General features: G+C 49.3%; 2 protein-coding genes across 4 annotated transcripts in view; one reads left to right on the forward strand and one right to left on the reverse strand.

The window, feature by feature from the left end:
* The window catches only part of Cdc45 (cell division cycle 45), a 38,220-nt gene extending 28,750 nt beyond the window's left edge, over nt 1–9,470 (forward strand). For 2 of the 3 annotated variants that reach the window (XM_047561291.1, XM_047561292.1), the window contains exons 14-19: nt 3,398–3,536; nt 3,612–3,695; nt 5,476–5,594; nt 5,761–5,837; nt 7,800–7,866; nt 9,339–9,470. In XM_047561291.1, coding sequence (XP_047417247.1) covers nt 3,398–3,536; nt 3,612–3,695; nt 5,476–5,594; nt 5,761–5,837; nt 7,800–7,864 — 484 coding nt within the window. In that variant the 3' untranslated portion in view covers nt 7,865–7,866; nt 9,339–9,470. The remainder of the gene's footprint in view (nt 1–3,397; nt 3,537–3,611; nt 3,696–5,475; nt 5,595–5,760; nt 5,838–7,799; nt 7,867–9,338) is intronic. The other variant, XR_007109823.1, reaches the window with a different exon arrangement.
* Nucleotides 9,471–12,016: 2,546 nt separating this feature from the next.
* Nucleotides 12,017–13,559, reverse strand: Cldn5 (claudin 5). The gene has a single exon (XM_047561414.1). It carries the CDS (start codon nt 13,315–13,317, stop codon nt 12,661–12,663), a length of 657 nt encoding a protein of 218 aa, XP_047417370.1. The 5' UTR covers nt 13,318–13,559; the 3' UTR covers nt 12,017–12,660.
* Between the last annotated feature and the right edge of the window lie 1,254 nt (nt 13,560–14,813).

The following is a 14,813-nucleotide window of genomic DNA, read 5'->3' on the forward strand; positions in this document are numbered from 1 at the left end:
TTTCTTCCATCATCTGTGTCTATCCTAAACAAATATCACATTGTTTTGATTACTATAGCTTTGTAGCAGAGTTTGAAACTGGAAAATGAAAGTGTTCCAATTTTCCCTTTTTTAAGATTGTATCGGCTAGACTAGTAACTTGAATTTTCCATATAAATATTTGGATCACCTTGCCAATTCTTGCAAAGAAGTTAATTCCTATATTGAATCTGTAGATCAATTTTGTGATTATTGCCAGGTTAGCAGAGTATAAACTTTACACCTTTAAAATTAAATTTATTCCTAAATATTTGAACTTGTTTTCTTCATTTTTAGTATACTCATTGTTATTATGTAGAAATACAACTGATTTTTGTATATTGATCTTGTATCCTGCAACCTTGCAGAACTCATTCATTAGTCCTTATACGTTTGTTGTTGTTTTGCAGTGCTAGAGATCAACCCGAGGGCTTTATGAATGCTAGGCAAGTGCTCTACCATTGAGCTACACCCCGGCCCAAGTTCTAATAGTTTTTAATAGATTCCTTAAGTATTCCTATATCTAAGATCATATCATCTGAAATTGAGATAATTTTACTTCTTGAACCAGGGGCTTAAGCATGCTAGGCAAGCACTGAACCACTGAGCTATATTCCCAGATCTTTTAGTTTTCATTTTGAGATAGGGTCTTCCTAAATTGGCCTGGAACTGTTCGTCTTCTTGCCTCAGCCTCCCAAGTAGCTGGGATTGTAGGCATATACCACCATGCTCATCTAGCCTACTTATCTCCTTTCTCTTTTTTCTTTTCTTTTCTTTCTTCCCCCACTCCATCACTCCCCAGTACTAGGGGTTGAACCCAGGACTTTGCACATGCTAGGCAAACACTTAACCACTAGGCTGAATCCCCAGCTCTAGCTTCCTTTTTCGTATTCATTTTTTTTCTCCAACTCTTCTTCCAATAGATATTCTCTGAGGTCTCTTTATTTCTAGAGAGCCTGGAGGTCTGTCTTCCCATCCTAGCCTTTGTCACCACAAATGTCCCTTGGCTGTGCTCAGGTAAATCCTGTGTTTCTTAGGATCCTTGTCTTTGTTTCATTTACTCCCCCACTTGACTAGAACACAATTTTCAGGTAATTTTAAAAGAAGAGGTGACACGTAATAAACTGCCTTCTATAGCTGACAATATCTTTTTTCTACCCTCTTCTGAGTTTTTGTTTGACTTATATAGAATTCAAGGTCGAAGGTGATTTTTGGTTGACTATGCTATTGTGCCCTGTCTTCTAGCAACCAATGTTGTTAATGAGAAGTCTGAGCCATTTTGATTCTTATTTCTTTGTAAATGCCCCCACCCAAATCCCACCTCTAGAAGCTTTCAAGATCTGTTTTGTTATGTTCAGTATTCTAGAATTTTGTAGTGCTTTGTGTAGAGCAGAACTTGTTTCATGCATTGTACTGAGTTCTTAGATGAGCCCCTTTAATCCATGCAAGGAGGTCCCTAGAAGGGAAAAGTTGACCTTAAGTCAACCCTGGCAGATTCTTGACTTAGGATGCATCAGAAGACGTACAGGAAAATTTTATTCAGAGGAGATCAAGAAGATTTATTTAGAAAAGCAATCACTAGAGCAGCATGTATTCTCACAGGACTAGGGAGTATGGGTGCTAAAGAGTGACATGTGCTTTTGAGGTCTCTTTTAAAGGGAATTTTGTAAATGGTGAACCTGAGAAGCATGCAGTGGTAGCCTAATAAGCTTCATTTCTTTAATGGTGGAGCACAACTATCCTATCTGCTCTACCTCAGACCCAAGTCTTTCAACTCCAAGATTGCTTTTGTACTATTACCAGTTGCCAAGCTAGGGGACCTGCCTGGATCTGGACTGGTCAGATTCAACTGCCTTTTCCACAATAAAAAATAAACAAACAATGTAAAAAGGAAAAATGAATTTAATACAGTTTGATCAAACTGGGGAAAAGCAACTAGGTTGTTTCTCTGCTGGTCTTAACAGAAGTAGTTACAATTTATAGGAACAAAAGCCAGAAAATATACATATGTAGATTTAGTTAAGCTCTGCCAGTCAGAGAACATGTCAATTTTACTTTCTTTTGTGCCCCCCATGTCCAATGGGTAGTTTTTTTAGTTTCCTTTCTCAATTTGAGGAAGTTCTCTTTTGGTACTCTTTCTCTACTATCCACCCCCCCCCCACCCCACAACACACACACACACACACACACACACACTGATTTTTTTTATTGTTTTTTCTTGCCTTCCTGGATTGATGTTCTTTCTTACATTTTTGCTTACATTTTCTATTGTGTTTATTACAAATTTGAAGAAGCTTTTCTTGATTTTATGCTGTAGCCTTTGAGTGAATATTTTATTTTTCACAATTATTTTAACTCCCACCAATATTTCTAATTGTTCCTTCTCCATAGCATCCTGTTCTTGGTTTAGGAATGTAGTAGTTACCCAAATCTCTGAAGATCCGAAATTTCATTTTAAGTTTCTTCATGTGTATGTGTTGGGAAGGAATGAAGTTTTGAGGATCACACCTGGGGCCTTATGCATGCTCAGCTCTCTACTTCTTAAGTTTTTTTCATTTTCCAAATTATGTATTTCCTCCAGGATCATCTTTTTAGGCCACGTTGGGAATGACATTGAAAATTGTCATTCTTTCAAGCACCAGGCTTAGATTCTTCATTTCAGCCCTGGGGCCAGTGCTCAGAATAGCTGAATTTGCATCTATTTTAAAAAGCTAAAGGGAGCAATAATTAAACGCAAGTGGTAGGGAGGTTCATGAGGGTAGTTTGTACTGAATTTGTAGACAGGGCATTGGACCTATCTTTCATGCACCAGACTTGGATTTCTTAAATGCTCTGATGTCCTTCATATTCAGGATGGGTATTATGGAATCTTGGCTGATCCCTGGGTATCTGGTCTCCAGCCTGCTGGCTAGAAGGCATCACTTTATCTTTGTGTATTGGAAGTATGACACTTTGGGTTCTGTTAAGCACAACTTTGCTTAAGGGCCCTAAACAGAGGGTTCATTTCTTGTTCAGAAGGGAACTTACCCTTTGGGGGAAAAAGAGTTAAAAATCCATCTGTTGAGCAGAAGGGTCCCCTGTCTTCCCCTCTAGCCCTTGCCCAAGCCTCCCCTCTGTCAGAGTCCTCCAGGTACCTTTCTGGGACCTCCGTTGTATGATCTTTAGTCTTCTATCTTCTGATGGCAGCACCCTTTCTCACTTCCATTACTGTGGGTTTAGACATTTTTTTTTCCTTCCTTTTATGTGAAGGGGAACTCAGGAGGGAAAGAGGGTAGTCTTTGATCCATAATGCCCTTTTTGAGCCAGGAACCAAGCAATCTATTTGTGACTTGGTATTTTACCAGTAGGCAATGCCCAAGCAGTGTTTGTCCTATTTCAGGAGTAACCTGGATAAGTTGTACCTTGGCTTGGAACTCGCCAAGAAGCAGCTACAAGCCACCCAACAGACCATTGCCAGCTGCCTCTGCACCAACCTTGTCATCTCTCAGGGGCCTTTCCTCTACTGCTCCCTCATGGAGGTTAGTCTTCCCTCCGATGCATAGGTGCTGGGCCATGCCTACTGATGGCCTCCTATGACTGTTTCTCTCTCCTAGGGCACTCCAGATGTCATGTTATTCTCCAAGCCAGCATCTCTGAGCCTGCTCAGCAGACATCTGCTCAAGTCCTTTGTGTGTTCGGTAAGAATCTAGGCAGTTGGGGCCATGAGTACAGGCAAGCAGATGCCTGGTAAGCACTCTGGACTAGGTGTTAGATGATGGCCTGAGGTTACCTGTGGCTGTTCAGCAGCTGTGGGAACTGGGTGTGTCCCTTTTTCTGAGCTATATTTTCCTCAGCTGACCTCTAGAAACCTTCCAGTTTCCACAGCTCTGATTTCATTACTCATAGTCCATGTGGATGAGTAAAGAAGCCCACACAGAGCAGTGTGGCAGGTCAGGAAATCATGGAGTTGGTTGGAACACAGACTTGCTTCCCAATGAAAGTTTGTCTTCTGTATGGCCTAACTTTGCTTCAGTTTGCAACACGTGACTAACTTGGCTGGTATTTAGGCAGGGTTCCTTAAACAGCTAACATCAGGCTCCTCCCAGGTATGACTGTAAAACGGATGGTCCCCACAAGTGTCAGTAATCAAGGTCTTACTCTGCTTCAGGATGAGGGTTTACTCTGGTGGATAGTCTAAACAAAATGTGTAACAGGAAGTTGAAATTCATTCATGCCACTTAACTAACCTATAGAATAATTACATGAATGTTTAGTAAGCCATTAGTATTCATGGGTTCTGCCTCCTTGGATTCAACCAACCTTGGATCAAAAATATTTTGAAAAGGCCGGCTGAAAGGTAGTTCAGTGGTAGAGCACTTGCCTAAGCTTGGGTGAAGCCCTGGATTTGAACCCCAACACTGCAGAAAAACAAACAAAATGTGTGTTGTATGTATGTATATATATACATTTTTTTTTTTTCAGAAAAAAATTTCAGAAAGTTTCAAAGAGCAGAATTTAAATTTATTCTACACTGAGTACTATGCTGAATCTATGCAAGCAAAAGGATATGCATTATTTTCAATATTATAAGCAGTTTGTAGAGATATTTAAAGTACACAAGAAGACATGCATAGACTTATGCAAATACTGCACCATTTTATATAAGGGACTTGAGATCTTTGGGTTTTGGTATCCATAGAGGGCTCTGGAACCACTCCCTTGACTGAGATGACTGTATGTCAAAAGATGACCTCAGGGTGAAACATGAACTTTGAAATTTTCTAGGCTTGATTCAGATCTCAGCCTTCTTCATTTGTCAGTTGTGTGATATGAAATGGATTATCTGATCTCTGAGACTGTTTCCTCATCTGTAAATTGGTGAACAAATATCTGCTTCACAGGATTCATTCAGTTTTCAGACATTGACTGAACAACCATCAGGCCCTGTTTTCATAGAGTAGCCAACTGTCCCCACTCACACCTATGGCACATGCCACAGAGAGGAAGGAGCAGGATGAGGTGGAAATATTAGAGGAAGGGGCACTCCTAGAGAAGGCAACAGCTGCAGCAGGACCCAAAGGAAGTGATAGGGCATACAGCAAGCAAAGCCTCTGTAAGGAACAGACAGGACACAGTGGGACTGGGATGGTGGTTAACAGGAGTCTGGAGCCAATCATCAGATGGGAACTCTAGCATGTCCTCTGATGACAGGAGAGTCCCTGTAGGTTTCTGGGGAGTAGCTTGACACTGTTGGAACTCCTGAACCCTGAATGGTATGCTTTACCTTGTGATACTGGTGGCACCCTTGGGCCCATTATTCCTTGCCCATGTTGTGGAAGATGACCCTGATTTGGTGGAAAAGTGCTCTTCAGGGCAGGACTGTAAGGCTGGAGCTGGTTCTGAAACCCTGACTGGAATGACTATGTCAAAAGATGAACTAGGGACAAAACATGACTGAGGATGCCCTTGTCTCTACAGACAAAGAACCGACGCTGCAAGCTGTTGCCTCTGGTGATGGCTGCCCCTCTGAGCACAGAGCAGGGCACAGTGACTGTGGTAGGCATCCCCCCAGAGACCGACGGTTCTGACCGGAAGAAGTGAGTGGCCTCCATTGTCTTGGGATGGTGAGGGTGGGGAACCTTGGAGGTATTGTCATGTTGGCCCATCAGCCTCACTAAATCAAGTGATATTTACCCTCCTGCATTTGTCACAATGGGCATAGATGGGAAGGGTCCATTGCAAGTGGCCTTTTGTTTTCCACAGCTTTTTTGGACGGGCCTTTGAGAAAGCAGCAGAAAGTACCAGCTCCCGGACACTGCACAACCACTTTGACCTCTCAGGTTAGCATCCCTGCCATTTAGCCACACTTCCATCTGGCCCTGAAAAGAGGTACGCTGACATTGCCAGAGGTGCCTGGCCAGCAGCCCTCATATCCTCCTGAAACTAGCCCCAGGCAAAGCAGCTCCTAGTATCTCTAGGGAGCTGGAGGCCTAGTTCTAACCTTAACAATCCTACCCTGAAGATCACTTTCCCACCAAGTCAGGGTCATCCAATGTGGGCAAGGAATAGCAGGGCCTAAGGGTGAGTTTGTGTTGATGTAAAGGGACTTGTCTGAGGCTGCAGCACAATCCTCTGCATGACACTGAACATTCATATGTGCTGAATGAACCAGAGAATGGAAGGGCCCCACCTGGCAGTAGCTTCCTCAGACAGCAGTGTGGAACCTGTCTCACATTTGGCCATATTTGTCATTTGTTGTTGTTGTTGACAGATTTAAAGTAAAACAGACTCATCAGCACTATACCCCCACTAGTTATAGCAAAGCATTGTACAATGGGTAGCTTATACCATGTTCTCTCATAGTCCTAGAGGTCTGCAATCAAGGTGTTGTCAGGGCTGGTTCCTTCTGTAGCCTCTCTCTTTGCATAGATGGCTGTTTTTTCCTTGTGACCTCACATGGTATTCCCTTGATGTTTGTGTCCTGATTCACTCTTCCTAGAACAATACCAGTCATTTTGGATTAGGACCCACCCCAATGGCCTCATTTGACCTTATTCCAGACCCTGGTTTTGCTCTGTCTGATGAGGGTCTACATGCTTGGCTGAGCCTGATGACCCTTCAAGATACAGGGATTTTGCATCATGCCCCCCTCCTACAGGAGAGGACACTGAAGCTGAGGCACTGGGCAGAATGGGGCTGAAATGGCCTGCCACCTCTTTGAAGGCCCTGTCTTCAAATACAGTGATATTCTGAGATGCTGAGTTTTAGGTATCAACATAGGAATTTGGAGGAAACAGTTTAGCCCAAAATACCCCTTAGTACTTCTACATCTCTTAGAAAGGACCTTTTCTTACACCACCACCCCCTGAGTCCTTACAAGTCACCGTCCCAAGAGACTTAGTCTATATTCAAGTTGCCTCAACTGTCTCAACCTACTTCCTTATGCCATGGCAGTCATGTCTATAGTACCATGTAGTTTTAGTCCACTCTGTGTAGCAGCTTCTGCTTCCCTGTTATGCATGTGTTGTGGGAAAGGTTGTCTCCAGATGGCCTGCAAAATATCGCACCTCCATTATATAGTGAAGATTTGGGACCGAAAGCTGCCTGGTTTCCCCTGAGGATTGGACAGCTGGAGAGGGGAATGGGGAATGAAGTGGCCAGTACCTGCCTGTGTGGGCTGGGCATGGGATTCCTGGGACAGTGGCCTGCATCATGAACTGCCCCCAAGACCAGACCAGCCCTCAGAGCTCAGTGTTGCTGTTTGATCAGGGCCCATGTATTTGGCTGAGCCTGATAACCCTTCAAAATTCAGGCAATTTGCATTGTATCCCCTTCTTACAGGAGAGGACACTAAAACTGAGGCATGGGCAAAGTAGGGCTGAAGTGGACTCCTGCCCTACCTTAGGTCTCCCACAACCTACGATGGGGGCAGACACCTGGGCTAGGTGGGGTAGAAATGCCCATCCCTTTTCAGGTCTGTATTGCTCTGAGTTGACACATCTTCTGAGTCTTCTCTATTGGCTGTCATTGCTATTCCCTAGCTGCCCAGAGGATCTTCCCCACAGACCATGGCTCTGGCCTTTCCCTAGTGCAGCAGCATATCTAAGGAATTAAATGCAGCGAGATAGAGAAATGGAATCAAATAGTCCAGAATATTCCAGGCCATAATAAAGAGCCTATACAGTTTGGAATATAGTAGAAGGCTGCTCAGGTCTGAATGTCAGGAAGAGGGAGTTTGTGTTTCTTGCCTTGTTTTTCTCACTCCTCTCTTCTCACAAGCTGTTTTTCTTTCATTACTTCAGTAATTGAGCTGAAGGCTGAGGATCGGAGCAAGTTCCTGGATGCCCTTGTCTCTCTGCTGTCCTGAGGGTGAGCTAGCGGGAGGGTTGGGGTCCTCAGGGTGGCTTGGCTTCCTGCCTCATCACAGCCCTACTCTGAGTCCCAGCTTTGTGCTTCCTCAATGGAGTCTTTTACTTCAGTTTCAGATGGGTTCTTGAGAAGATTTGGGGCCAACATATTTTTCCCAAGAATGCCTGTCCTTAGGCTGCCAGCAGGGCTACAATGGGGCATTTTTGAGGAACCTAATTTCATTAAACCCTGTCAATCCCTTCAGAAAGACCTGGCATTCACCCTCTGCTGACCACACCATGGGGCTGGGCATTGCACATGGGACACATGGGACACATGAACTCTCTGGCACTGCCCTCAGAGGCCACCTGGAGCCTCCTGCCCCCACAGCCTTTATGTCAGGCCCCGGGCTAGAGTCCACAGAGCCAGCTATCGGGGGTTTGATATGCTTGACCCTTGAAAAAGCAAAGTTGTAAATTGACCCAAGATACCTCCCCAGCCATGTTCTCCCTGCCGTCTCACATACCACCTCTTTCTTGAAGAACCTTTTGAGAAATGGGGATAGGCAGCCTTTCCTGTATCTATGTTACCATCAGTCATCCCATGGCTTCCACAGTGGACGCTCTTGCCCAGCCCTCTCTCTGAGCACTAGACTGAAGGCCATTGCTGTGGCAGGTGACCCTGTCAAGTCTCTGACGTAGAGGGTCTCCTGGGACCAGGAGTCCTCTCTTACTCCCCCTATCCATGGTGAGCTGAAAAACCAAAGGGCACAGAGGCCAGAATGACATAGGGGATCTCAGGGACCCCAGAGTCCATCTCTCTGAGGGGCTTAAGTGTACAGGACCATGTGTGGGGAATAGATTCTAGGTCCTCCGTGAGGTCTGTGTTATCAGCAGTGACCTTGAGCCTGAGTATGTTTGTAAAAATGGGGCTGATACCTTTAAACAGAGTGGGAACATGAGTACCTGGCTTTGTAGGTGGGGGCAGAGATGTAAGGTTACATGTGGGAGCTCTCGGGCAATCTGATGTCAACCCTACTGTGTGCATCTTGCTGGCCAGGCAGGGGTGAGGTGCCTAATGGGAGATGGGCTAATGGGAGGTGGGGAAGAGCTACATCCTGAGGGATGAAGGGGTGAGGCAGGATGGGGGACAGGCCAGGCAAGATAAGGAGAGAAGCCCAGGTAAGGTGCCATGGGGCCACCCCAGAAGGACAAGCAGCTAGCTGAGTGGGGTCTTCCAGGTAAGAAAGTACTGGGATCCCCAAGGGCACTGGGGGCTCTCCTGTGGACAGCTCAGATCCCAGCAGAGAACAATGGGTACCTTGGTGGATCTGGGGTGACCCTTTATCCTGTGGACACCTGTCCCTCACCCCTGGGGTTGAGGCTGCTCAGAAGCAGCAACCCAACAAGCCAGAGGGAAGGCTTGAGCAGTTTGTTTGTTACATTTGGGGAGACAGACTTGTTTGAAACTGTTTTTTTCCTTTTCTTTTCCAGAATTTGATTTCTTCAGAAGTGACCTCTTCCTTATTTATATTAATGGGCTTTTATTTAGATTGTAAGTTATGGATATAGTTTGAGATATAGGAATAGTGGTTTTTAATGGAATAAAATGCTTATTTGATGTTCTGTTCTGCTCTGGTCTTAGCACCAGCACTTGGGTGTGCTCTGAACCTACCTTCCTTGGGTCCAGGGGAGGCTTGGTCCTTTGTTACCAGCATCCTTTATGCCAGAAAGCACAGGGATGTGCCTCCTTTTCCTCTACATACTAAGGACCCTGCCTGCCAAATCTCTCAGGGGTACTAGGAGGCTGGGCCCTACAGCACCAGGCTCTGGGATTGCCTCATGGTACCTGTACCACCACTACGCAGCAAGATCAGATGGGACCTGGCTCTACCTGTCAACCACTTCTTTCTGGCTAGCCTTGTCAACATTTTAAGTCTGCCCTCTTGACTGCCCCCCAACACACACACTACATTGGCCCTTGTCTCATCATTCAGTACCTGTCCAGGTGTCCCAATCTCTGTGGACAAGCAGTGTGCATACCATTCTGCAGAAAGGAAAATAGCAAGGGGAAGGCTTCAGGCCAGGAAGGACCTGACTGACTGGGCATGTCATAGGTAGAGACACTATATCCCCCAGGCCCAGCTGTGGGCATCAGCCACATCCTGGATACAGAAGTTCTAAACTGGGAATTCAGCAACCTCCACAACCTTCAGGGCAGCAAGGACTTCTGTAGTTAGGGGAGTTCTTCCACCCCTCCCAGATGACCCTTGAACACAGAAAAGACAGTGGTTCCTGCCCTTCCCAGTGAAGAGAGCTATTAACACAAATCTATGGCCACTACCAGAGGACATGGGTGCTGGGGAAACAGGCAGGCTGGCAGGAGATATCCACCTGTGAGGCATTTGGGCTGCTGGGGTATTCAGCATTGGACAGTCCTTAAGCAGGTTGTAAGTCAGTGGGGAAAAGCCTGCAGAGTGGCTTGGCAATGAGGATACAAATGGGTGGAGCTGCCCTTGAAAAGGGCAGTGGGCACAGTGGGGTCAACTGGATTGGAGGTTAGCTCCTTTCTCCTGACTTCTAGTAGCACCATTGACCATCAGTTGGAGTTTGCCAGGCCTCTCCTGGCTTGGATCAGGCAGGTGGTGGCCTGTCTCCCAAGGGCCTCAAGCTGCTCACCGTAGCCATTTGGAAAAGCTTGGAAGTTGTACAGCTGCCCTTCCATATTCTGCACTCTTGAAAAGGGCTTGTGTGAGATAAACCCCCAAGGGTAGCCTCAGGGCTCAGCTCTGGCTCAAACACCTTGGACCCCACACTACCAGGCCCCAGCTGCTGGGTGTAATCATGTCAGAACCTTTGCTTTGGCCCCACCCCCAGAGTCAGGGGTCCAGAATCATATGCTCCCAAGCTCAGGGGCTATTCTTGGTCACTACTGCCCTGGCCCAGGTTCAGGCCCTGCTGAGGACCTCTGTACAGTGGAGCCCTCCCTGTAGCTTACACTGTAGCTTTTCCCAATGATAAGGACTTAGGCCATCAGAAAGTTAAACCTCCCCAGAATTTCCACCTGCTGGCTCCCCGTGACTCATTGGAATTTATCCTGAGCACCCTGAGCCCACATCCTTAGGACTCTTTATTCCCTGTGATGGGGAACTTGGCCAGGTTTGGGAGGCTCCCCATCACTGGACATGACCCAGGCATTTCTGGGCAGAGCCCTGGAGGCTAGGTTGGGGGCAGATGCCAAGCCTTCCTACTGGCTGGGCTTTAAGTACCTTGCTGTCCCCTCCCCCATTGCTCTTTTCAACTCCTGGTCTTTTGGCAGAAAGTGAAAGTGCACAAATTCAAAGTGCCTAGAACAGGGCTAGAAACAATGAGCTCTCTGACTAGAATAGATAATTCTGCCCTGCCCTCCTGGGACAGCCCCTACCAGCACATAAGGTAGGAGAGGCCACACAGTCTATCAGATTAGGCGGGCTGCCAGGCAGCAGGGTGGGCAGAGAGCTTATACAGAGCTATGCTGTGACTGGCAGAGGAACTAAAACAAGGGGCTGGAGCCGGGCTGGAGCAGAGCCGAGGCAGTCTGGGCAACGGGCCTCTACTCCCCATGGCAACGCTGTTGTCCCTGCAGCAAGTCTTGCTAGAACCAGCACACATCCTGGATTCACCCCTTTCCACCCTGCTGTTGGAAAGGGCCTGGTTGGCTTTGTACAGATAGATGTCTGGCTCCTTGATGTTACTCAGAGCTAAGGAAGCCCTGGAAGGGCAGATGGAAACCCTCACTTTGGTGCATAAGGGGACCATGTCTTTTTTGGGAGAACCAACCAGGCTTCCCACCCTCAGGACTTTGCACATCTCAAGTTCCCACTTCCCCAGTCCTTGGTGATTCCAACCTGATCCTCTGATAGGGTCTGCCTCCATCCCTTCCAGCCTGGCCCTGTGACTCAACGTGGGGCTCTTCCCACCGTCCTAGGTTATGGTGATCTATGGCTGTGTCTCCCACTTGTGGGAGGGTGGTAGGGTGGCAAGGAGGACTAGGGAAAAAGTCATGGGCCCTAGGGAACAGCCCTGAGAGATCCTCACAGGAGCCTTCAGGGAGGGGGCCCGGAATGGGTGGGTAAATGGAGGTGCTGGGCACAGGGGGTGACTAAACAAGAGGACAGACAGTACACAGGCAGTAGTGTTAAAACCATTTACTAAGCAAATTCTTAACCTCCCCACCCCCACCCCAGCTGCAAAGAAGGCAGCGCCCTAGCTCAGTTTCTGGTGCCCACAGCCTCGCCACAGGCGGGGGAAAGGAGGGGTGTGGCTGGTGTGAGGCAGGGAGATCCAAGCCAAGTCCCTTGGTCCCTTGAGCTCAAGCCCCAGAAAATGGCCGTTTTTACACATCAGTTCAGCAACCCAGATTTGGGACAGTGGACTCTCCGTCTGCTCTTCCGAATTCAGAGCGGCAGAGAACTAATACAGCATGCAAGACCCTACCCCACCCACAGGGTCGGGAAGGAATTGGCTTCTGCAGTCATGCCCACTGGGCCGACGGAATCCGAGAGTCCCACCCACGTCTAGTCACCACAGCACACGGAGAAGAAACCTATCAAGTCCTCACAAGCACACGTCGTATGTTTAGGGCAGGGCGAGGGCTGGTAATGGTCACAGAACGGGCTGCGGGCACTGGCAGGTCTGGTCAGTACGCAGAGCCCGATGTTCCATGATCTGTGCACGGCTCAACTTTACGATGCCTGCAGTCCCTGCAGTGCGCTTCCATTTGATCCTTCCGTTCGCTCGCTGGCTGCCAGGAGGGACACCGCTGTACTCCGCACCCTCAGACGTAGTTCTTTTTGTCGTAGTCGCCGCTGGTCGTCGGCCGTCGCGGCGCAGAATACTTAACTGGAAAGCTGAGGTCCGGGCGGCCGGCGCAGACCCAGGCGCCGCAGCACACCAGGCCGCCCCCACACATGAGCAAAGCGGAGGCTGCCCAGCCGATGTACAGCGCTGCGCCCAGCTCGTACTTCTGCGATACTGGCACCGCCGGGTCGTAGAACTCGCGGACTACGATGTTGGCGAACCAGCAGAGCGGTACGAGTGCCAGCAACCCGCACAGCGCATAAAGCACGCCGCCCGTGAGGGCCACGCGCGCTTTAGCTGGGCCCGGGGCCACACAGGTAGTGCACTGTGCGCCCGCCAGGCTTACGAAGAGCGCTACAAGCGCCAGTAGCACCGCTCCGACGGTGAGCGCCCTCGCTGCCTGCACCTCTGCGCTAAGCGCCAGCACAGACTCATATACCTTGCACTGCATGTGCCCCGTGCTCTGCACCACGCATGACATCCACAGCCCCTTCCATGTGGTCTGCGCCGTCACGATATTGTGGTCCAGGAAGGCGGTCACCTGCCACATGGGCAGTCCGCATGCCAGGATCAGGCCCACCCAGCCCACTAGGCACAGCACCAGACCCAGGATTTCCAACGCTGCCGAACCCATGGCTGGAGGCGAGATGCGCGCCGATGGCCCCAGGGCCTCCCAGAGCGCGCCACACAGCTTTGGCGATGCGACTCGGCGCCCTGCGCCGGTCCCGGTGAATTTCCGCCCGCTCAGCCGCCTCACCGCCAGCGGTCCACTTATCCTGCGGGTCTGTGGCACCACCTCAAGTATGCAGGAGCCTCTTGGGGGCTCACCTTTTGAAGTCTCGGGGGGCGGACTCTGCTTCCTGGACTCAGCCCCCGGACCACAGCAGCCAATCCATGCTCTGGCCATCAGCCTGCAACCAATCCCTGCCATCCCCCTTCCGCCCCCGGCAGCTGGAGTTAGGTGAACAATTACCAGTAGGGGTAGCGGAGGGCCTCAGGGGCGCTTCCCGCCCGCTTCCCGCCCACCCGGGGCCTCAGAGTCCCAACCCTGTAGTTGTCCTAGTCGCCGCTGGGCGCGTTCTGGGATGGTCTGGAGCGGACCACCTCTTGCGTGTCCCGGACCTGCCACTTTAAGATCTATATGACCCCCAACCTGTAAGGTCCCTCCATCCCTACATCCCGAACTCCGATGGTCCCTCCCACCGGGACTAACTACCTTCATCCCTAACTAACGTCTACAGGAGCCTCCCATCCCAACACCACGGCCTGGTGTGGCGGAGGGAGGACTGTATCACAGGTCTTTCTCTCAGGTGAGACACCTAGGCCTGCCTCCAAGGAGTCTGCCCTAGAGTCCAAACCAGGCCCCTTCTCTGCACTCATTCCCCAGAGCTTCTGAGTTCTATCATTGTCCCTTGCCCATAATGAGCAGAGATGCTAGGCAGACCTATAGTGGTCGTTCCCAGGATCCCAACCTCAAAGCCCTGCCCAACACCACCACTTACACGATTCACTGCCTCCCAGGAACCTAGGCCCTATCCCAAAGTGGGCAGCTAGGGGACTTTCCTGGGCAATCCCGAATCTGCCCCTATGAGGGAGGGGAACTTCCCATAGCTCTCAACTTTTGCCTGGCTCTTTCTTTTACCGTGATGATGCCCATCCCCCATCCTTTGAGGCCCAGCTCAGGCAACACCACTTCAGGAAGTCTCCAGTGTTCCTCAGTTACCCAGCATATAGGCTGTGCTCCCAGGGGCAGCAGTGGTCCCATGCTGGGCATTCTACTCTGTTGCTTGGACAGGAGAAACAAAGGGACACAAAAGGCCTGTGTCCTGCCTTCCCACTAGTGCGGTGATGCCCTGCCACCCCAGCCCCCAGGCCACCTTCCGGAAGCCAACTTGGAGTTTCCTGGCCAGGAGGAAGAGCCCCCATCCTCGCTGGAGGAGGGAGGTGCGGGATTTCCGGGCATTCTTCTGCACAATGGCCCAGCCATTTCTTGAAAGGTCTACTGGGGTGGACATACTGAACCCCCTGAGGCTCAGGTGGGGGCACCAGACCCCACAGCCCACAACCCCATGGGGGCACCAGCCCCTTTCCAGCAGTCCCTCCCCATTCCCCGAAGGCTCCTTTGTTTTC

This window comes from Sciurus carolinensis, chromosome 8 (genome assembly GCF_902686445.1).
Source record: "Sciurus carolinensis chromosome 8, mSciCar1.2, whole genome shotgun sequence".
NCBI classification, from domain to species: Eukaryota; Metazoa; Chordata; class Mammalia; order Rodentia; family Sciuridae; genus Sciurus; species Sciurus carolinensis.

What these genes read in the sequence shown, in the direction of transcription:
- Cldn5 (XM_047561414.1), bottom strand. Translation starts at nt 13,317, where the DNA reads ATGGGTTCGGCAGCGTTGGAAATCCTGGGTCTGGTGCTGTGCCTAGTG.